This window comes from Pezoporus occidentalis, unplaced genomic scaffold (genome assembly GCF_034315485.1).
Source record: "Pezoporus occidentalis ecotype Australia unplaced genomic scaffold, CSIRO_AGI_Poc_V1 ctg68, whole genome shotgun sequence".
In the NCBI taxonomy this organism is placed as follows: Eukaryota; Metazoa; Chordata; class Aves; order Psittaciformes; family Psittacidae; genus Pezoporus; species Pezoporus occidentalis.
This window is the reverse complement of record NW_026916030.1, coordinates 5,694,005-5,714,276: the sequence shown is the minus strand read 5'-3', so window position 1 is coordinate 5,714,276 and position 20,272 is coordinate 5,694,005. Positions and strand designations below refer to the sequence as shown.

General features: G+C 53.1%; 1 protein-coding gene across 3 annotated transcripts in view; it reads left to right on the top strand.

Moving 5' to 3' along the window:
• PTPA (protein phosphatase 2 phosphatase activator) overlaps positions 1 to 20,272 on the top strand; it is a 25,441-nt gene extending 5,169 nt beyond the window's left edge. For all 3 annotated transcript variants that reach the window (XM_062641249.1, XM_062641246.1, XM_062641247.1), the window contains exons 2-10: positions 649 to 749; positions 1,970 to 2,056; positions 6,893 to 7,018; positions 7,758 to 7,875; positions 8,415 to 8,514; positions 9,636 to 9,760; positions 10,252 to 10,352; positions 14,687 to 14,794; positions 19,786 to 20,272. In XM_062641249.1, coding sequence (XP_062497233.1) covers positions 649 to 749; positions 1,970 to 2,056; positions 6,893 to 7,018; positions 7,758 to 7,875; positions 8,415 to 8,514; positions 9,636 to 9,760; positions 10,252 to 10,352; positions 14,687 to 14,794; positions 19,786 to 19,860 — 941 coding nt within the window. In that variant the 3' untranslated portion in view covers positions 19,861 to 20,272. The remainder of the gene's footprint in view (positions 1 to 648; positions 750 to 1,969; positions 2,057 to 6,892; positions 7,019 to 7,757; positions 7,876 to 8,414; positions 8,515 to 9,635; positions 9,761 to 10,251; positions 10,353 to 14,686; positions 14,795 to 19,785) is intronic.

Below are 20,272 nucleotides of genomic sequence, written 5' to 3'. Positions count from 1 at the left end.
GCCATCCCCCTCACAGCAAACCTTGGGTTGGAGGCTGGGGAAAAGAGCCCCTGTAGAGCATTAACAACTTGTGTTTGGATTAAATATTACATTCTGGGCTCTGGGAGAGCTTTAAAATGAAATGATCTTCACAGCATCCCCCTGGAAGAGGCTGTGTCTTGGAATCCTCCAAGCCCTTGTGCTGCCTGGACCAGGGGCTGCGGCTCTGGAGTGCCACCTATTGAATTGCTCCAGCTTTATCTTTGCAGGAGTTGGCCTTTTTAGAGGAGAGCAGCTCAGGTTTAACACCCTAAACCCAAGGCACGGTTGGTTTGTTAGGAGAGCTCAGTGCTCCACATGACCTGAGGCTTGGCTTCACTAGACTGAAACTAGGTGGGTGTTGTCTTTGTTATCTCCCGCACCAGCCTCTCTGCCTGGATGGGAAATGCAGGGGAAAACAAACGTAATGCCACTTTCTGAAGCCTTGCAGTGTCCTTAGGAGTATGTTATCTGGGGATTGGGAGGGCACTGTTTGGTGAGGAGGACTTGGTGAGATAACAGTGCAAGCTGGGAGAGGTCTCCTAAGAAGTACATGCTGATTTCTAAGAAAAGATAGAGAATTCCTTCTTCTCCACTGCCTCTATTTTACCTCTTTTTTGCATCTCCCAGGCACTACTGAGGAGGTGACTCCTCCCCTCCAGCAATGCTTCATGATCCCCAAAAAGGAGATAAACATGGTTTCTGACATGGCCAAGTGGAAGCGTTCTCAGGTACGGCTCTGGGCTCAGGGAAGACTGGTAAGTGGTGGTTATGCTTCAGGGGCAGCCAGGTCTGGTCTGGGAGCAGCCAAGAGGTAAAGCAGGTTTGGGCAAGTAATGGGAAATGAATTGGTTTGTGTTTTAAAGCAGAAGAGTCACTGCCTCTTTGTAGGAAAATTACTTGGCAGCAAAATGCTTCAACAAAGGAGGGAGCCAGGGAGAGCCCAGATGTTCAGAGAGCCCAGAGATGTTTAAAAATCATTAGTGCTCCCTCCCAACAAGCTCGACAAGAAGCCGGTAACTATTCCACCCTATGTGGTCTGACATTACACCAAAACTGGATTTACCCAGCACTGATCAAACTCAATGTGGTCCTGGTCCTCTAATAGCACCAGTCTGAGTTGTATCCTGAGGCCTTCCCACCCTGCTGTACTGGAAAGGGCTCTACAGCCCAGGCCTTCAATTGCCTGGGTAATTTCTGTTTACAGTATGTGTGGAGCTGGTGGAACAGCCCTCCTGCCTCTGAGGGCTTGGTGTGTTAGCCCAGACTTGTCCCACCTCTTAGGAGCAAGTTCTCCCTTCCAGACTGATCTGTGATGTCTTAAGAGAAGCTTAGGTTATAGCCAGGTGTCAGGCAGATCTTTGAGTGCAGCTTCTTTGCTTGATCTCCTGGGTTTAAGGACTTGCTCCTGGTCAGGATTTCTGTGTAAGAGAGGCCTGAGGAGGGAGAAGTGGCAGTGTGCTTGTCTACTGTTCCCAGACACTGGAAATGGTGCTTCAAAAGCAGCCAATTTAAAGGGAAGAGCAGCCTGGGCTGTCTCCCACTTCTCTAAAATGCATGAGCATGGGAGAAGAGTCGAGGGAGGAAAGGGGAGATAATGGTGCAGGTCTGGGAGAAGCAGAGCAGGATGTCTGGGCACAGCTGAGCCCAGCTGAGCTTGAATTTGACCTGGCAGGAGGTAGGGAGCTGCAGGAATGATTTCAGGGGCATTTTTAGGATTCTCTTCTCTGTTTCCACAGGATGCAGAGTTCTTGGTGCAGTCACCATCTGCCTTTTGCCCAAAATAGCAGTAACCTCACAGCCAGCCCTGCACCTTGGCTGTCTCCAAGAGAGCAGCATTGCCTGTTGGGAAGGGTTCCTTGGGAGTGCAGGAGCGTTTCCATGCCATATTGCTTGGTCAGGCAGACTATGGGTGCTCCCTAACACCCTGCTTTCTTGGGTGTGTTTGCAGGCATATGCAGATTACATGGGCTTCATCCTCACTCTGAATGAAGGTGTCAAGGGCAAGAAGCTGACCTGCGAATACAAGGTTTCAGAGGTAGGAGAAGAGGTTGAATCCCTTTCTTTTCTGCCTTTTTTTTCCCTTTTTCCTTTTGTTTTTGGCTCTACAGTGAATATTTCCTAGGTGAGGAATGAGTTGGCAGCTTAGCTGGGAGCCAGGGAGAATAAATGCAATTGGGGATGCAAATGTCAGCCTGCAGTCCTCCCTCCAGGATGCAGAGGCTCTGTGTGTGCTCGCTGGATGGGAAATGAAACAAATTACAAGTGGACAGGTGCTGGTGGTGAGGAGGAGGATGCAGAAAAGGACGTATTTTAACCCTGTTTTCACAGCAGCTGAGCTGTGCAGGGTCTGGTTTGACAGTGTGCAAGCTCAGGGCATGTCTTTGGCCCTGCTTTGCCATAGCAAATTGCTATGGGGACTGTGGAGCAAACGGGAGCTGGGGTGGTTGGGTTAGCCTGTGGGGCAGGATTGCCCCTTCCAAGGTGTTAAGCAGAAAGGATGTGTTTTTCCCCTTGCTTCAATGTGACTGTCACCTGGCTGTGCTGCAGCCAGTTTTAGGGCTTCTTCACTTTATTCAAGCACAGCAAAACCATTTGAAGCCAGAGGGAGAGGGAAGGCGTCCTCATTGGTGTTACTACCTGGCCTCAGCTGTCCTCACTGCTGGCCTGAGGGCTCTGTGGGTGCTGTTGTGATCTACAGAGCAGATTAGGCCACCACCTTTGCTTTTGTGCTGCATGCTGGATCCCCCTCCCTTGTTCTGTATTCAATGAAGAGATTCTTGGGTGCATTTTACTGCTCAAACTTACCATGGTTGTTCAAGAAAGCTGGGAATAGTCTAAAAAGATCCAGGCAGAATGGGCAGCAGGCTGGGCCCTGTGTGTTTCGAGCTTATTTCTGGTGTGGGAAGGCAGCCTACAGTCATCTTTAACCTAGTCATTTATGTTTGAAGCAGGCATGTTGAATCCAGCCTTCCCTTCTAGGAGCCAGTGTATGGATGAGAAACTTGCTTGTACTTCTTGCAGAGGGGGGATCAGGGATAACAAGTCCCTCCCCAACAGGCTTTGAGTCCACCTTTTGTTCCTTCAGTTCAGTAGAAACTGCTGTCAGATGCTGCTCTTGCTCTCTGCTGTTTGCATTCACCTCTGAGTTTTCTCTCTGTCAGGATCTCCCTCATTCCCAACCACTCACAGAGCAGTTCTAGGGAAACAAAGCATTAAAAATGAGCAAAACAAAGGAGGGGGAAAAACCATTCTCTGCCAGCCCCTCAGAGCTGTCAGCTCTGTATCGGGGCTGCATCCCTGCAGCAGATCCCTCTTGAAGGGAATGTTTTCCATCCGTGCTTCCAGTCCAGGTGACAAACAAGAGACACAATCCCACTGCTTGGGAAGTGGCAGGGAATGTGTCTCACCCCCCTGGTGCTGAGGAGAGCAGAAGCCTGTGGCTGGAGGCACAGGTGGAGCATCCCCAGGGCTGCCTTGTTGATGAGGTTGCCTGTTCACGCAGGTTCCTTTGTACATCAAACTGCTTATCTGTGCTTTTTAAAGGCTCAGCCCCTTGTGGCCTCTGCTTGCATCTCTGCTCTGCTTTCTTCTCCTTTGCTGTACCTGCTGCCGATGTGCTTTTGTGCCATCCCATCTTCCTCCCTGATCAAATGCTGGGGACGCCTTCCTTGGGCAAATGACCTCCTGGAATCCTTTCTGCTGAATGTGTATCCTCTCTGTGACCTACTGCTATTGCTTTGCTATGGAAAAGAAACACAGGGAAGTATATGGTCTGTTGTGCTTTGAATGAGACAGCTTAATGGTTTCCAGCATAGCATGTGTCGATACCAAACTGTCTGCTGGATCCTTTGGGGGCTGAGCCCCTTCTGAGACTTGCTGAGCTTGCTCTGCTCTTACTGCAGGATTGCATGGAGCTGTCTGGGGTTTTGCTGGAGGCATCTGACAAACAACGATAGCTGAGCTGTTGCTTAGGACTCTGGTGTAGACGCTGTGTCTGGCACGAGGTTGTCTGACTGATAGGCTGTGACCTGCCTTCTCCTCCTGCAGGGAATGCTTTTCACGTGGGGATCCATGCAGCAACTGTTGGGGCTGCAGCCTGGAGCACTTTCAGAGCTGTGACTTTGATCAGAGGAGCAGTGCAGCGAGGAGGAGGAGGTTCATTTTGGCCATGTGAGGAGCAGACCTTCCTTTCACACAGCCCACTGCACTGGAGGGAAACTGACTGGTCTGTAGCTCCAAGAGGGAAGCAGCAAATGCCCTGGTTTTAGGAGCTCCCCCCTACTCCAGGAGCCCACAGGGGCAGGCTCGGTCCCCGCAGGCAGCTTTGGCTGCTGAGATGCCTTCTTAGCACCTCTGTCTGCCTGGCCCCTGCTCTTGAGAGATGCTGACAGGTCTGTGCTCTGTAGGAGGCTCTGTGGTTTGCCTCTGGGACCGGTGGCAGGCTCAGGGTCAAGGCGATGCAAAATCAGCACAATGAGGAGAGCAGGGGGGAGGCTGTCCTTGCTTTGATCACTGGAAAGGTAAAGCAAAAATAGAGCTTAAAAGCCCAGCCAGGCAAAATAAGGCTGCAGTGGTGCTGATGGTTGTGTTCTGGGAAGCTCAGCTCTTCCCCTCCTTCTCTCCCACCTAGGGTTAGCTCTGGATCTAGGATTTCCTCTGCTGGACAATGGGAGGCAGCTTCTTTTAGGAACCCTCTTTTCAAAGGGCTTTGAGCCCAAAATGAGCTGCATCTCTTAAATTATTTATTGGCGTGGCTGAGCCGGCAGCTGGGTCCTGCTCTCCCATGTGCAGTGGGGCTGGGCTTTTTAATCCCTTTAAAGCAAGTGAGTGGGGAAGGGGAGGTTGGACCCTGCTGCTCCCCAGGGGAAGGAGCTGGTCCTTACCAGCCATTTATCCAGGCAGCTCTGAGTGCTCGCTGGGAAGGGGTTGGGATACGGGGGCTGCTGGGAATGAGCTGCCGGTGCCGGTGGATAAATCACCAGCATGGTTTAATTATTTAATGCAGCCCAGGGTTGGGGAGGCTGTTGCTTAATTGCAGGGGAATGCAACAGCCAGGAAGGAGGAGGGCTGAGTCCAGACCTGGCCCCGGGCAGTGGGGAGGTGCTGGGTGTCTGCAGGAGGGAGCTGGGTGTTTTAGGAGGGAGCTGAAGCAGAAGGGGCTGCACTGCTGTGGTCCAGGTGTATGTGGGGCACTGGCCTGTAGTGGCCCCAGCTTGAAGCCTCCTCAGAGGAGCTTCTGGTCCCCTCTGTCCCTTGGCACTTAGATATTGTCCTAAATCTGTCCTAGCCTCTAGCCTGGCTCAGCAGCTGAGTGTTGAGGTCCTGTGGGGTGAGTGGGTCTCTCCTCTGCCCAGTCCTGCTGGATCCCACTGGTGATCCCACCATGTCCTTGGGATGGCAGCTTGGGAGCTGCTGTCTGTGGGAGCTTGTGTCTGCCACAGGACCCTTCCTCCTGGGAGCAGAGGGTGCGGGGAGCGATCTGCAGCTGGTTCAGCCCAGCTCTGCCATGCCTGTCTCTGCCTGCCCCTCCAAGTTTCACTTCAAGGGCCGGAGACGAGCTAGGCTCCGCTCTTTCCTTGTCCTCCCGGCAGGCAAGACGTGAAGGATTGAACCACAGCCCAGGAGACCAGCCGGCTTCACATGCCTCCAGCAAAGTCAAACCAGCCGCTGCTTCTGCTGTCCTCTTTGTCCCCTTCAAGGAGGAATCCCCTCTCGAGACACAGGAGCTCCATTGCCTGGGGCCTGGCCAGCTGCTCTGGTGGCTGTGGTCTCCCCAGCTGCTTGGAGTCAGGCGAGGAGAATCCCAGTGCCTCTGGCAGGCTTGACCAGACGTCAGCACAGCCTCCTACAAGCATTGGGAGCTGCTTAAAGTGCTGCCTGTGGCGTTGCCTCTTGGTGCTGTATGGGCAAAGCAGGGAGGAGGCTGTGTGCTTTGGCCAGCCCTGGTCCTAACTACAGTCTGAGACACTGTGCTGTACTGCGTATTGGATCTCTCTTCCTTCATGGCCACAACAGTGTCAACTGCAGTCACTCTCTTGCATCCTACACATTCCTCCTTTCGTGCTAGATATAAAAAAGGGGGCCCTGTTTTCTTGCTGTTGCTGTCTTCCCATCAGCTTTCTGTTTGTGATGAGGTATTTCTATGACAACTGAGAGCTTCTCATGCTTGCTCTGATGAAACCACCCTTAGGCAAACCAGGCTGCCTCTAGATAGGTTGTATTTTGCCACTGAGTATCCCTGGGTTGGAGCTGCCTTGCTGGTATGAGTTGGAAGCAACAGGAATCGTGCTGAGAAGGTTGACTTGTGATTAGGCCCTGCTGTGCTGGGTGCTGTACAAACACCAACACTGCTAATCCTGCCTCCTAAGAGACTTTGGGACAAAGATTAGAGGCCTTGAGAAGGGCAAATCACATCACCAGCTGCTGGTGAGGTTGTATAGTAAGTGCCATGCTATATCCAATGGGGGATGCAGGACCCTCAAGATGCAGAGCCTTGAGTTCTGTGTTGGGGATCCTTGACCTCTGTAACACTTCCCTGCTGCTCAGTGCTGTGTGTCCCATAGCTGGGAGCTTGCTGTAGCAATTCTCCCAGAGGCTTTAGAGCACAGTGCTGTTAACAGCTCATGAAAGTCTGTGTGGGTGACTGAAGAGCCTGCCTCAGGCTGGGCTTTGTAGTGGACTGATCTGCTGAGGGTAAGGCTAACCCAGCCCTCTGCCTTTCTGGGAGGGTTGGCATATCCTGTTTCTGCTTGTCACCCTTGGGAAGGATGGTGTGGGCCTTAACAGCTCCAATCCAGAGCAGAGATGCTGGAGCCTGGAGGACTGCTCTGGTTTATGTCACCGTAACCCCTCATCTTCTTTGTCTCTGTAGCCCATTGAAAAGCTGGTGGCTCTCCTGAACACCCTCGACAGATGGATTGATGAAACCCCGCCAGTGGATCAACCCTCTCGCTTTGGGAACAAAGCCTTCAGGACCTGGTATGCCAAACTAGACCAGGTGAGCATGGCTTTCACGTGTAGCATACACGCAGCTCCTACAGCAGGGCAGCATGCCCAGTAGGGGCAGCAGAACAGCTCCATCCCTGTGTGCAGCCAAGCAATTTCAAGAGGATCTGCTCAGATGAGCTGTAAAGGATCCACCTCTTGATATGCATCACTTACCGCTGATCTGGTGCTGTCTTCTCCTCTTATGAGAGCATGTGGTCCACATAAATGCTCTTGACTGGGTCTCCTGGTCCTGGATGAGCCACAAGGCCCCTCCAAACCCAAGGAGCTCCTTTGGTTTGTACCTGCCCTCTGTCTGCTGGCTGGTGGCTGACACACAAAATCAGAGGAAGGTTGTGAAACTGCTCCAATTCCTTCAGCTCAGAGCACTTGCCCTGCACTGAGCTCTGGAGGTGGCACAGTCCCAGCCACAATGAGCTTGCAGGAGGTCTGCTGCTCTCTTAATGCTTTTGTCGAGTAGCTGACTCAAGTGGGTTGATGGACTTGGATGATGAAGCTTTTTTTTCCTGCACAATACCTGTGGTCTGGGTAATGTCAGGACAACCTCTCCCTGGATTGCTCCATCTCTGGAGCTGAGCTCTTCAACAGGAGATTCCCTCCTCTGCCGTGCTGGCTCTGGCCACTGCACCATTGCAGCTCCCACTCTGCAGCAGTATCTGAGCAGCGGAGGACTGTTTCCTGGGGATGGGACACATCTGCACTCACTCAAGGGAGTCTGTCGTGTCTTTCAGGAAGCAGAGAAGTTGGTGGCAGCAGTGATTCCCAAGCATTTGGCTGCTGCTGCGCCAGAAGTGGCTGTGTACTTGAAGGAATCCGTGGGGAATTCCACCCGCATTGACTATGGCACAGGTACTCGGGCACCAAAAGGCAGAAGAACAGGATGCTGTGGGTGCAAGGAAACACCGCTTTGCACCTGGATAAGGAGAGGAGGAGGAGGACGTGGGTAAAAGGATGAAGAGCTGGAGGTGGTGCAGTGCTTGCCAGAGAGCTGCTGCTCGCCGGCACCAGGGGGAGACGTTGTCCTTGGAAAGGGACCCAGTGGCTGGGGTTTTGTGAGCTCAGGGGAGGAAATTCAGCCTTTCCTCCCCTCCTGTGTGTCCCAAGCCAGAGGCTCATGTCCTAGCTCGCGGTGGTGAGACTATAGGTGTGTTTTGTTCCTCCACTGGGAGCAGCAGTTCCTTTCTCAAAGTTAATAATGAATGTCTAGAAGGTATCTTCGGGGAAGGGTGCTGTGTGGGGATGAAATACTGTCAGCTCATGGCTTTAATAGGGACAATAGAATTAAGGTGCTTGAGACAAGACTGTGATTTCTGAAGAGCCATTGTGCCTACAGGAAGCTTGTCCTAGGCTCCAGAGACACCAGTGTCACATCTCTTCATGTTCTTTAGGTCACGAAGCTGCATTTGCAGCCTTTCTCTGCTGCCTCTGCAAAATTGGTGTGCTCAGAATGGATGACCAGATGGCCATTGTCTTTAAAGTATTTAACAGGTGAGGTAATGGAAGGAGAAGGGCTGCAATGTGGCAGGTCCCTGTCCTCTTCCAGCTGTGTGAGATGTTACTGCCTGTTCTATGCACCAGACTCCTCCTGTAGCCTTGTTGTGCCCCTTTCTTCCACTCATCCACACCCATTTGGGAGTAACAAAAGGAGCCTCCTCCTTGGGGTGTGAGCTGAGCACTCGAAGGCCTTCAGAGACATGTACATGGAGAACATGAATGCTGAAGGCCTCGCTGGCCTAAGGAAAAAGAGCACAGTGGGAAAACTGAAGGCAAATTTAGACAAAACTAGGAGGCAGATGTACTGTTTAATGGTCTGTGTGGTGGGTGACCTGTGATAACTGCCTCCAAAAGAGGTGAGAGCGCTTTGTCTGTTAGAGGCAGTGTCTTTCTGGAAGGTTACTTGAGCTGAGCACCAGTTACTGAGCTTTGCAGAGGTACATGGGTGAAGCTCTGTGCTTTGTGACAGACAGATCTGATCAGAGGATCCAACAGCTCTCCAGGCATTTAAAAAGCCCTCTATGAAGCTGGCAGGTCCCCACTGCTCCTCGAGGTGTGTTTCCAGCCCAGGAGGTAGAGTTGGTACTGATAGAACTGCTGGAATGGGTGTTTGGGGTCCAGAGATCCGATCCCAGCTGTATCACTGTTTGGTGGCAGGGAAAGAATTCCTTCAGTGGTGCTTCCAGCTTTAGTTTTCCTGCTGAAAAGTGGAGGTAGCAGTTGCCATGAGGGGGAAAGCTTTCTGAGGTCTTCTGGAAGTTGTTGAAGGAGAGCAAAGTGTCAGTGTTATCAAATAACAGGGGGGGTGAGGGAAGGTCTGCACCAACATGAGACACATTCAATAAAATAGAGCCCTGCCACTTGATTTGTTAGTGAATTTGGTGTAAAAATCCACAAACCAACCACAAACCAAACCAACAGTTTTTAGAAGGGGCTGGAATTTACTACTATACGTACCTTCAGGCTGCTTTCTGTGGCAAAGGAGTTGAATTCCATGTACTGTGCTGTAGATGGGGGTCTTGCTTGTAAGCAGACTGGTGGTTCTTGGCCTCATGTAAGTCAGTGGAGATAGAGGAAGACCTTGTCTTAACTCTTACTTCTCTCCTTGGTCTCAGGTACCTTGAAGTGATGCGAAAACTTCAGAAGACCTACAGGATGGAGCCTGCTGGCAGCCAGGGCGTGTGGGGCTTGGATGACTTCCAGTTTCTACCTTTCATATGGGGCAGTTCCCAGCTGATAGGTACTAATGAAAACCTTCTCGTGTCCCAGCCTGCCCCCTGTCTGTCTGAGTTGCAGAAATGTTGGGGTTTGAGACTTTTAAATTCAAATATGTCAAATTTGTGTGTGGTGCAGCAGAAGAGTTTCCTTGGGGCTTGGATTATTGTGTTTTTTCCCTCAGCTTTCCAAATGAAGCTGGCTGCTTAGGTTGGGAGGTGGAAGGCTTCTCTGAACAGTACATCTGTCTTCATTGCAATGGCTGCAAGCTTTTTAAAAGGAGAGGTTTGGTTTTGGAGCTAGAAAACACATTTCTTTTTTGCCATGGGGAGTTTACCAGTGCTGAGGCACTGGAGTGGGAGATAAGATGGAAGGGGGCAGCTCTGTGATTTCTTCTGAAGAGCTCTGCAATGGGGGGATCCTGTTTCTTCTGAAAGGGGGACAGGAAAAGACCTGGTTGAACTCGGTCTCAGGAGGGGGATAGCATCCAGGTTACTTCTTATTGTCTCTTTTTAGACCATCCAAGTCTGGAGCCTCGACACTTTGTTGATGAGAAGGTGGTAAATGAAAACCATAAGGACTTCATGTTCCTGGAGTGCATCCTGTTCATTACAGAGGTGAGGACTGGAAGGGAGTTTGTCCCACGGGGAAGTTCTCTTTACAGTAGATACTGTGGTTTTCTCTTCCTCCTTTGCTTGTTAGTTTGCTCTCATGGAACTGTGTGGATGAACCATTGTTGCATGTCTGAGGTGCTCTCCTTGAATGAGTTGAGACAGGGATGTTTAGAGGGAAGTATAATTAAGGTAGATGGGCTGTGGATTGCAGTTGAAGGGAGCTGTAACAAGAGCAAACAAATCACCTTGGATCAGTCAGTGGGAACTCAGATGGAGAAGACTGGTGCCTGCAAGTATGCTAGGAAGATGAAGTAGGAGCTGCAAACCAGCTGGGCTTGCCAAGATCACCTCCCCTCCCTGCAGCCCTTGGGCGCTGCCTGCCAGGCCCTGGGCCTCCGCTTGCTTAGGGCAGGCTCCCAAACCTCTGTGCACCTTGGTCTCTTCCATGTTCTACCAGGAGCTGCCCATTAAATGTGCCTCATTTGCACACAGTCTGGAGCAGAGATGGTGCTGAGATTCACTCAGCTGGCAACACTATCGGGACTGTGTTTCTGCTCAAGCACTATAGGACCCTTGAGGTGAGGGGCCGGTGATACTCAGCCTGTTGCCAGCCATGGGCAGTGTTTCTCAGTGAGAGAGCTCACAGCTTTCTGCCCTCAGCTGGATCATCTGGCCATGATTCTACTGTCCCCCTGTGTGGTCTGGGCAGAGAGCAAGAGCTCCATGCTCTGCTGTGGTAAGGGATTTATTGTCTCTGTAAGACAGAGCTGCTTTGGAGGTGAGAGTGTGATTCTTCCCCTTTGTTCTGTTTGCTTTTCCCCCCTACTCAGCTCTAATTTAGAGATTAGAGAGAAGGGAGGTTACAGAATATGAACTTAGCCTTTCATGTAGGAAATTTTCATGGAGCTTTTGGCACAAACTGTTTCAAATCCTGCTGAATGTAGTAGGGTTTGTTGGTGCTTAGCACCTCACAGGGTTTCACCCTTAATGTGGACATAAATCTTGCCACAGGTAGTAAAGAGGTGCTGGTAGAAGAGATCAAGATGAGGACAGGAAAGTGGGAGCCAAGATACTTTAAGCTTCATTATAATTTGGGCCTCTCTCATACCCAGACAGTGCACTGAGCTGTTAAAAACATAAACCCATGCATCCCTTGACGTGTCTGTGTAGTGTTCTGCAGTGCACAGCTGACACGTCAGGTTTAAGATACACAGCACCGAGCTGCAGCTTCAGGTCACTCTGCTTTTGCCTGCAGAAAGTCAGCTTCCTGGGAGACTTCTAAAGCGAGTGATTTTGCTCCTTTTCCTGCACATTTGTTGAGAATCCTGGAATTTGGCGTTTCTCTGAGTTCCTCAGTGCCACCTGGTGGCAAGGAGCCCTCCTGGCGTGATCGCTGAGGGATGGCAGCAACCTGCGTTGGTAAATGCATGGTGTTTTCAATCCATCTCCATGCAGGCACCGGTTCTCCTTAGGAAGAGTTTGCCTTTAAATTTTGGGGTTTTCTTTCTCTCCCCAGTTCCTGGGAATGCTGTTACTGCCGCTAGGTGGGGCTGGGACAGCCTCAAGTGCCCTCCAACCGCTTTCTCTCCAAAATCGACAACAAAATAGCAGGGAAAGAAGAGAGAAGGGATTAAAACCTTTAATAAATGAACGATGTGATTTTTCTTCTGAGCTTGTCAGCTGGAAACAGCTGTCCTTTAGTATTGTTAAACACGTAGCAAACACCGCAGCAGTTCCCATAGTGTCTCTGGTATGTGTTACCGATGTGAGAGCAGGTTTTGTTTCAGCAAGCTACAGCCGAGGCTGGTTGTTTTCCTTCAACCAAGAGGATATGCTCTTGAGCAGATATTTTTCTCAGCCTCTGTGTGACGTTTCAGGGTATGAATACACACTGTCGTGGGGTTTGCCACGTGTATATTTAAACCTCAGGTAGCAGCGAGGTGATGTCCATCCTGGGCTCACCAAGCACCACCCTACAGGAGCCTTGCATAAGCTGGGAAATCTGTGGGGTCATTTTGGACCTGAATGTGTGGATCTGGAATAGGGTGAGGTTTATGGAGCTGGCTGGGACTTGAGCTGTCCCCGTGCTGCCAAAGTGTGCTGCGGGGTGTGTGCAGTACCCATAGGTGCGGGCATGAGGATGGTTTGGGAGCATCTCTGTGGTGCCTCCTGCCCCGGGGGCTGTGGGTGGCAGCGGTGGCAGGGCTGTGTGTATTTGTGCAGAAGAGGGGTGCGGGTACCCCCTGGCTGTTGCAGTGGAGCGCTGTGATTGCCCACATGCTCCTCCAAGGGCCCAGGGCAGGCAGCAGGAATTTCAGCTTCAATCTGGCTTCTAAATTTGGAGGTTTGGGAAGGGAGGGCTCGGGTTTCTGCTGGAAGGGAAGGAGCTGACAGGAAAGCACGGCCTCAGCCGTCCCCCTCCCCCCGGCACTGACAGAGGAACCATTTACAAAAGGCCGATTCTCTTGGGAACCGAGAGGCAGGAACGCCGCGTCTGTGAGTAATTTCCTGCTCAATATGGCTGCTCTGACTCACTCCGTTCCCCTGGGGTCACTGCGGGACTGCAGCGTGCTCGCTGCCTCTGCTCTCCCCTCCCGCTCTCCCTCTTCGCCCTTTGTGGCTGGAAGGAGATGATTCCTTTTGGTTCCCCCTCCTTCATCCTCCTTGTTTTTCCCTCCCCAGTAGGAAACCATAGCCAAGCCATCCCTCACTGGCACCCTGCGTGAGGAGGGCCGCGGTGGTGCGAGCATGGGGCTGGAGAGCCATGCTTGCCTCTTCTGTGCTCACCAGCATGCTCACTCCAGCTTAGAGGGGGCGAGAAGCAAAGCGGAGTGGTGGTGGTGGCTGATGCAAGCTGTGCCCCTGCGAAGAGCAGCCATGCTGGAGGGATGTTTGGCGTCGAAAGGCGCGCAGCCACAGCTCCCATAGGGGGATGCTGCGAGTGACCCGGCTGGCGCCGAGCTCCCTGGCAGCCTCTGGGTGCCAAATCCTCGTGCTTAATACAGCGTCGTGCTTTGTGTATCTGCGTGCTTCATCTCGTGTCCGCGAGGAACGTGCACGGTGGAGGGGAGCGGGAATGGCTGCGCAGCTCATCCGTCATCCCAAGCACTGCCGAGGGGAAGTGGGGATGCGCCTGCGCTCTCCCGACTGCAGGCAGAGCTACAGACCCGCTTCTGGTGCTCCAGCCCCGTGGTCAGTGCGTTTGAAACGCGCTGTCCTCCAAGCAGTGGGGTGTTCTGGCTTTGCCTCCCCTCTTTGCTGCCACACAGACGTTGCAGAAGGGCAGCAGCTATTTCCCACAGCAGATTGGTTGGCTTTGCTTGCTTTTAGAGCAGGCAGAGGGGTGGTTTTGGAGGCTCTTTTCCCACCCTCGCTCTAGGCCTGTGCGTGCGCGGAGGGAAGGGGTTAGTTGTTGGAGAAGGAGAACCCAAGAGATTCCTCTCTCCCCACGCTCCCTTTTAGCGTGAGCTTCGGCCTTGTGGTTTCTGATGTCATGGGAACTTCACTCAGTCAGAGTGGCTGCCTTGTGTTTCTTTTTCTCCCCGAGGGTCTGGTTTTGTTCATGGAGGAGAAGGAGAGACAACGACCCAGGGAATCTCCATGCAACTGTCCCTGATTGCAGCTCCCCCCCTCCCGGCCTCCCTCTTCCAAACCATGGGAGGAGAAACCTTGGGATATTCAAATACAACCCCCCATATTCAAGATATATTTAAAGCATCTGCTGTGAGCCTGCAGCTCGCAGCCATGGAGCCAGTTTGGAGAGTGGGAGTGGAGCGTGTCCCCTCTGCTCCTGCCTCCCCACAGAGCCCTCCTGTGCTAGAGGCAGGTGTGGAATGGGCTGCAGGCACCGGAGCTGCTGCCAACCTGCACTGCCCTCTGTATTCAGGGAAGGCAGCGGCGGTTGTCGCTGCTGCCTGTTGTTGATCTGAATGGGGAATGAGTCATTTTCTTGGAAAGCCCAGCAGAGCTGCACTGTGAGGTTTCTGGGTAGAATAGGAACAGCGTTGAGCCAAGCTCTACTTGGGGGGGGGGGAGAACGGGACTTATGTGGGGCTTTTTTAATGCAGTCAGTAAAAGGGAGGTGTGCAGATGAGGAAAGCGTGGCAGGAAAAGGTTTTAATTCCATTGAGGAAGGTGGGGGAGCTGGATTGCCACGGCCTCGTGTGATGCGGGCGCAGCAGGAGGGAGGGAGGGAAGGCGCAGTGAGGTGGCTGCTGCGTGGGTCACAGGGCTTGGTGGGAATGTTTGCTTGGAGAGAGTGTGAGCGTGAGTCACTGCTGGTGCACGAGGCTCCTGGCTGGCCTGGCTCCCTCAGCCCTGCTTTGGGTCTCTTTCAGATGAAGACGGGTCCCTTTGCTGAGCACTCCAACCAGCTCTGGAACATCAGCGCCGTGCCCTCCTGGTCCAAGGTCAACCAGGGCCTCATCCGCATGTACAAGGCAGAGGTGAGCGCCATGGGCAGGGGGAGGCTGCTTTCCCCACACGCCTCCTCCCTTCCACTGCACTGTGGGTCAGCTCTTCTGCTGCTCCTTGGTGTGGGGCCCCCATCACAGCAAGTTGCTGTCCCATGCTGAATGGGGCTTGGAGGTGCAGAATGGTTCAGGTGCTGCTGGCTAGGAGCAGGCTTCTGCCTGCCTAGTGCTTGCCCCCAGTCCAATCCCAAATTGGCCATTCCTTGCAGACATGACTTTTACCCTTTCTTGTCTTCCCATAGTGCAAGTTGCGGGTCTCCAGATTAGATTATGGAATCGTAGACTGGTTTGGATTGGAAAGGACCTTAAGATATCCAGTTCCAACCCCTTGCCATGGGCAGGGATGCCTCACACTAAACCATGTCACCCAAGGCTCTGTCCAGCCTGGCCTTGAACACTGCCAGGGATGGAGCATTCACCACTTCTTTGGGCACCCTGTGCCAGTGCCTCACCACCCTCACAGTAAAGAACTTCTTCTTTATATCTACCCTGAAGGGTTAGGGCTGATGTCTTGCCCTGCTTGGCTTTCTGGTCCCCACACTGTTGTTTTACCAGCTGAAGGAGACTTAGTTTAAATCATCATCCCATGTTTCAGGAGCCCCAGAGCAGGCTGAACACTTCCTACCCATGTCCCACCCATGCAGTGTGCACGGTGAGGCCACTGCTACCTCCTGGGCTTGGCAGCCCTCCACGCACCGGGGCTGTGCTGGCGCTGCCCCAGCAGGCTTTCCTGGCCAGCCCTGACCTGAGGAACTGGGCAGTTTTGGCTCTCCCTTATCTCTCCTTCCTGCTCGAGCTAACCCTGAGCTTGAGGAAGCAGGACAGGAACCACCACATCTGGGCCTCCAGAGGGAACGGCCAACAGGCAGCATCTCTTGCTGGGAAGGATGGGAGCATGCTGGCTCTGCAGGGCGGCACGGGCTGTGCTGAAGATGCTGGAGGAGCAGGGATGGTGCAACTCCCTGGGGCGCCCGGGGGGGACCAGCAGTGCTTGAAAGAGTTAATCCTATTCTCTGTGGTCTCTTGCTCAAGGCAGCCACGCTCCTGGAGCTGGGACATATGGCAGAGGCTGGCGGGCAGCTCAGGCCCAGCGCACAAAGGGGTTAACTGTGCCGAACTCGGCGCTCCCTCCCCCAGCCCTTCCTCTGCACTGCACATCCTGTGTTTAGGTTCCAGGCCACATACCTCTCTAATCTGTGAGGTGTCACTCCCAGGCCCGCTGGCTCCTTCCGCCCCCAGCTCAGTTTTCCTCCCAGCCTCCAAAGAGGAGGAGAAGTGGGGCTGGGGGGTGACCCCCTCCCCTGGCTGCTCCTCGGAGGGGTGCCCCTGAGCTGCTCCTCCAGGACTGCCCCTGCTCGCAGCTCTGCTGCCTGCCAGGAAACCCAGAGCTGGAGGCTCTGGTGTGAGAGCTGGGGGGGGTGATGGGAAGCCCTGGGAATGCTGTTAAAGTGGTCCCCTAAAAGCTAGAGTGTGCTCTGCTGCTGCCTCAACAGCCCTGCCTCCGTCCTTCCTTTCCTTTCCATCAGTTCCTTTGCATGCTGTTTGGGTACTCCCCAGGCATCCCACATGCCCTGTACTGTTTGGGTGCTCCTGACTGGTGCCCCCATGCCCTGCACTCTAGGGTTGCTTCCACTTCATGCACATGGCTGGAGGAGCTTGGCAGTGATATGCCCACAGTGCAGTGTGCCTGTCCACTGGTGTTTTGGGGCAGATCTCTCTGGCACACCTTAAGGATCCTCTAGAAAGTGCTGGGTTCTTTGGCTCCTCTGCGTGCAGCCAAGATGTCTTTTCTGGAGGCCTTGGTCTGATTTGAGTAGCAGAGGATGTTCTGTGGGAATGCTGGATCCAGTACTGGTGGGTTGCTGGAAATACCTAGAGCTGTGTCAATGGGGAGAGCACACAAACTGCTGGGGGTAGTAATGACACAAACTTAGGCTGAGGTGTAGAACTCATTGAGTAAAGCAAAGTGCCCCTCCCTTCCCCCTGCCCCTCTGATCACCCAGTGCAGGTAGATTGGGTGAAATCAGACACTGATGGAAGCTTAAGCTCCTGAACTGAAGTGCTCAGTGCTGGGTTTTAAATAGAGGCAGCAGCAGAGCAAAGGGCTCACTTGCTAGGAGCAGACCAGGAGATGTCAAATGCTCACTCATAACCTGCTCTCACTTGGTAGGAGTGGGGCAGTCCCCAGACCTGGGTCATTTAAAAGCACTCTGGATGCTTTATCTCTTCTCTGTCCCTTCTGTGGGATGACTTTAATCAGCCAACAGCAAGTCCAGGTACATCCATATGGCTGGGAGTTCTGGCCTGGGTTTAGGTGCTCAAGGGTGCTTGCTGCAGGGTCTGTGGGTGGGCAGTAGACTGAAGACAATGTGTCTTCAGCTCTATGTGTTTATGGAATCTCAAATGTGTCTATTTATAATAGAAATATAATGGGTGAAGATGTGTGGAAGCACAAGGGCATTTCTTATTCTTTCCATCAAAAGCAAGTGAAGAGTTGGCAGAATAGAATCTGGTTAAAGCAGCAGCCTTGATGTTTTCCCCCTGAGCCTGCTTTTGAGTCTCCTGACCTTTCCTTCTCTGCAGTCACTCGGGAAATACTTTCCATTGTAACTAATCTAGTCCCAGTTCCATCTTTAAAGGGTGGACTCGATGAGAGAATCTACTCCCCAGTTGAGTCCCAAGCAGACCTTCAGTGTGATCAGGATGGTGACAAGAAGAAAATAAGCCTGTCCTTTCCATTGAGCCAGTGTTGGCTGCATCAGTCTCACCCAAAATGATGCAAGGAAAGTCCTGTCTCTTGGCCCCTCTAGTAATCCAGTCAATTTGTGCTTGTCCTGCTGGATAGAGGTGGAAGTTTCTCTGCTTGTCTCCTCTTGGGCTGGCAATATGTTAAGTGGAATGGATAGCCATTGTTCCCATTGGTGGGAAAGGCTCTTCATCTGAAGTCCAAACCAGTCTGGTCTTCCATGGGACCCCTTGGAGCTAGTTGGGCTGACATTTCTAGCTGTCAACATCTCCGGTACTCAGTTGTCAGCTCTTCCCCTCATGTCACTGTTATCCAGCCCTGCTTCCCCCAAGGGTTTGTCTGAGGGGTTGTGCAGAGAGATGGCAGCAGCTCTGAGCCTTAGGAAGCTTTAAAGGTAATGTGTCCTGATGGTCACAGGCCTTATTTCTCCTTGGTGCCTTGCCATGGAGGCGTGTGGTTTTCTGTGTGGCTGTTGTTCCCCAGGATTGAACAGTGCTGTCGTGTACTTTCACCACCTCCGAACTTGTTTTGGCTCTAGCACGCCTGGGAGCAGTTCAGTTGTGCTGGAACCAGTTGTCTGACCTCTGGCTCCAGAGGGATTACCATAGGCCTGGGCTTCTGAGCAAAAATCTGCCTGCTTGCCTGTGATGACAGCACAAGGGCAGGCTGCCTGCCTCAGGGGGAAGAGCTGTCTGCAGCACACTGCTTCCTCCCCGCTCTGGGATCTCCCCCGCTGCAGCCTGGTGAAGGGCACAAGGCTCCTATGGAAAGAAGAGTGGTAACTGCAGCATGGCTCTTGCCTCCCTTTGGTAGGAAGGAACTGTGCTTTGAAGAAGAGCCTGGAGGAATGAGTTGTGCATCCTGTGCCTGAGATGTGTCTGGGAGGCTGTTGGTTGCAGGCAGGAGCCAGTGTGGCCTTGACACCCTCCTTCTGGGGCTGCAGCTTGTGGGGAGCTGGGTGCCTGCCTAGTGCAGCATCCATCCCTCCAGCTCTGAGCAGATGCTCTTTCTGCCAAGAGCGTAGATGGATTCCTGTTCGTTCGTAGCTGCTGTGCTGTGGTTGTACTTCACATCTCCTGTAGAACAAGACTCCCATCAGTAGATCCATGCCTCAGCTGCGTACAGGGGAAGGGCTCTCTTCCCAAGAGCACTTGGCTTTCTTTTTTCTCTCTTCATATCATGCTGTCTAGGGAGGGGAGGACTTGCCCCTCTGCCTACAGCGAGGAGGTGGCCAACACCTTACTAGTTGTACCCAGGCACCCTGGTAGATGAGTCCCCATTGCAGCACAGTGAGGTGCTCTATGGCCCTTGTTCAGCACAACTACTCACAAGTGACCTGAGCGATGCTGGTGTAGGTGCAGTGTGGGGCTGGTCCACACGTACTGCTGAGGTTTGTGTGTCTGGAGGTGAGTCTGCTCTGTGCCTTCTGAGCTCTGGGCAGTCTGAATCTGCAATGACTCAAAGAAACAGAGCTCCTGAGTGGCTGTGCCAGGCTGGTGCTGGCAAACCAGACATGGTTATTGACCACAGTCACTGACCTGCCTGCCCTGGCAGCATGGTGAGCAGAGGAGGCTGTGCCCTCACATCTTAAGCTGCCTTGTAGTGGGTGTATACGGCTGATCTGTGATCCATACTCCTTCCATCATTACTCTGCAATGGTGGTGGGAACTTCAGGGTGAGAGGTTGTTAGGAATAGTGTCACGTCTTAAATTATGGCAGCAAAATCCCTGGTGCTTGTCTGTCAAAGACCTGAGCACCTGGAATGCAGTTTGGGCAGTGCCTTGGGGCTGCAGGGTGATGCCTCAGACCCAGTGGCACTGTCCTGGGGAGGGAGAGTCTCTTCCCTGGGGGCATTTCTGCAGCTCTCAAAGTGTTTGTAGAGTGAAGCTCTTCAAAGAGATCAGCTCCAGCAAGGAGAGGTGGGGAGAGAGAAAGCTGCTGACATCAACGTGCCTCTTCTGCTCATGCTCCAGGCCTGAATTTCAGCAGGCAACAGGCTCTGCCTGAAGGGAAGGGGATGGGATTATGAAGTGTCACTGGCCTGAGGAGCCTGACAGGAATGTTGTGGGGGGAGACATGGGACTGACCCCTCTGCCTGCAGCTGAGCCGAGCAGCCCCAAACGCGCTGCCTCCTGACCCCAGAGGCAGGATGTAGCTCTGGCTGCATGCGTAAGGTGCAAACGTCTCCTGAATTCACCCTTCTTTATCTCTCCTGCAGTGCCTGGAGAAGTTTCCTGTGATCCAGCACTTTAAGTTCGGCAGCCTGCTCCCCATCCAGCCTGTGACGTCCTAAGGAGGCCGCAGGAGGAGCGGAGGCAACGGAGGCATAGCGCGGCGCTCTTCCTCCTCCCCTCACCCCCACCTCATCACCGTGCCCGTCACACGCAGCCCATTCATTCCTGCACATCCTCATCAGCAACCACAGATCCAAAGCACTCGCTGGCCTTGCATGGGAGATGGGACACGGAGCAGCTCCTCCTGCACGTCCCCAGCACATGGATGTGTCGCCAGCGCCCAAGCCGGGGCTGTGCTTCGCTCTGCTGCGCCCGCAGGCAGCGTGGCTGCTGTGAATGGGGTTTGAGTAGGGGCTGCCTTGTAGCAAAGACCCTCTGCTTCTCATGGTTGGAGGGGGGGTGTGTGGAGGGGAGGAAGGCACGTGTGTATGTGTCGGGCGGTGGTAACTGCAATTTCCCTTTTGAATTTCA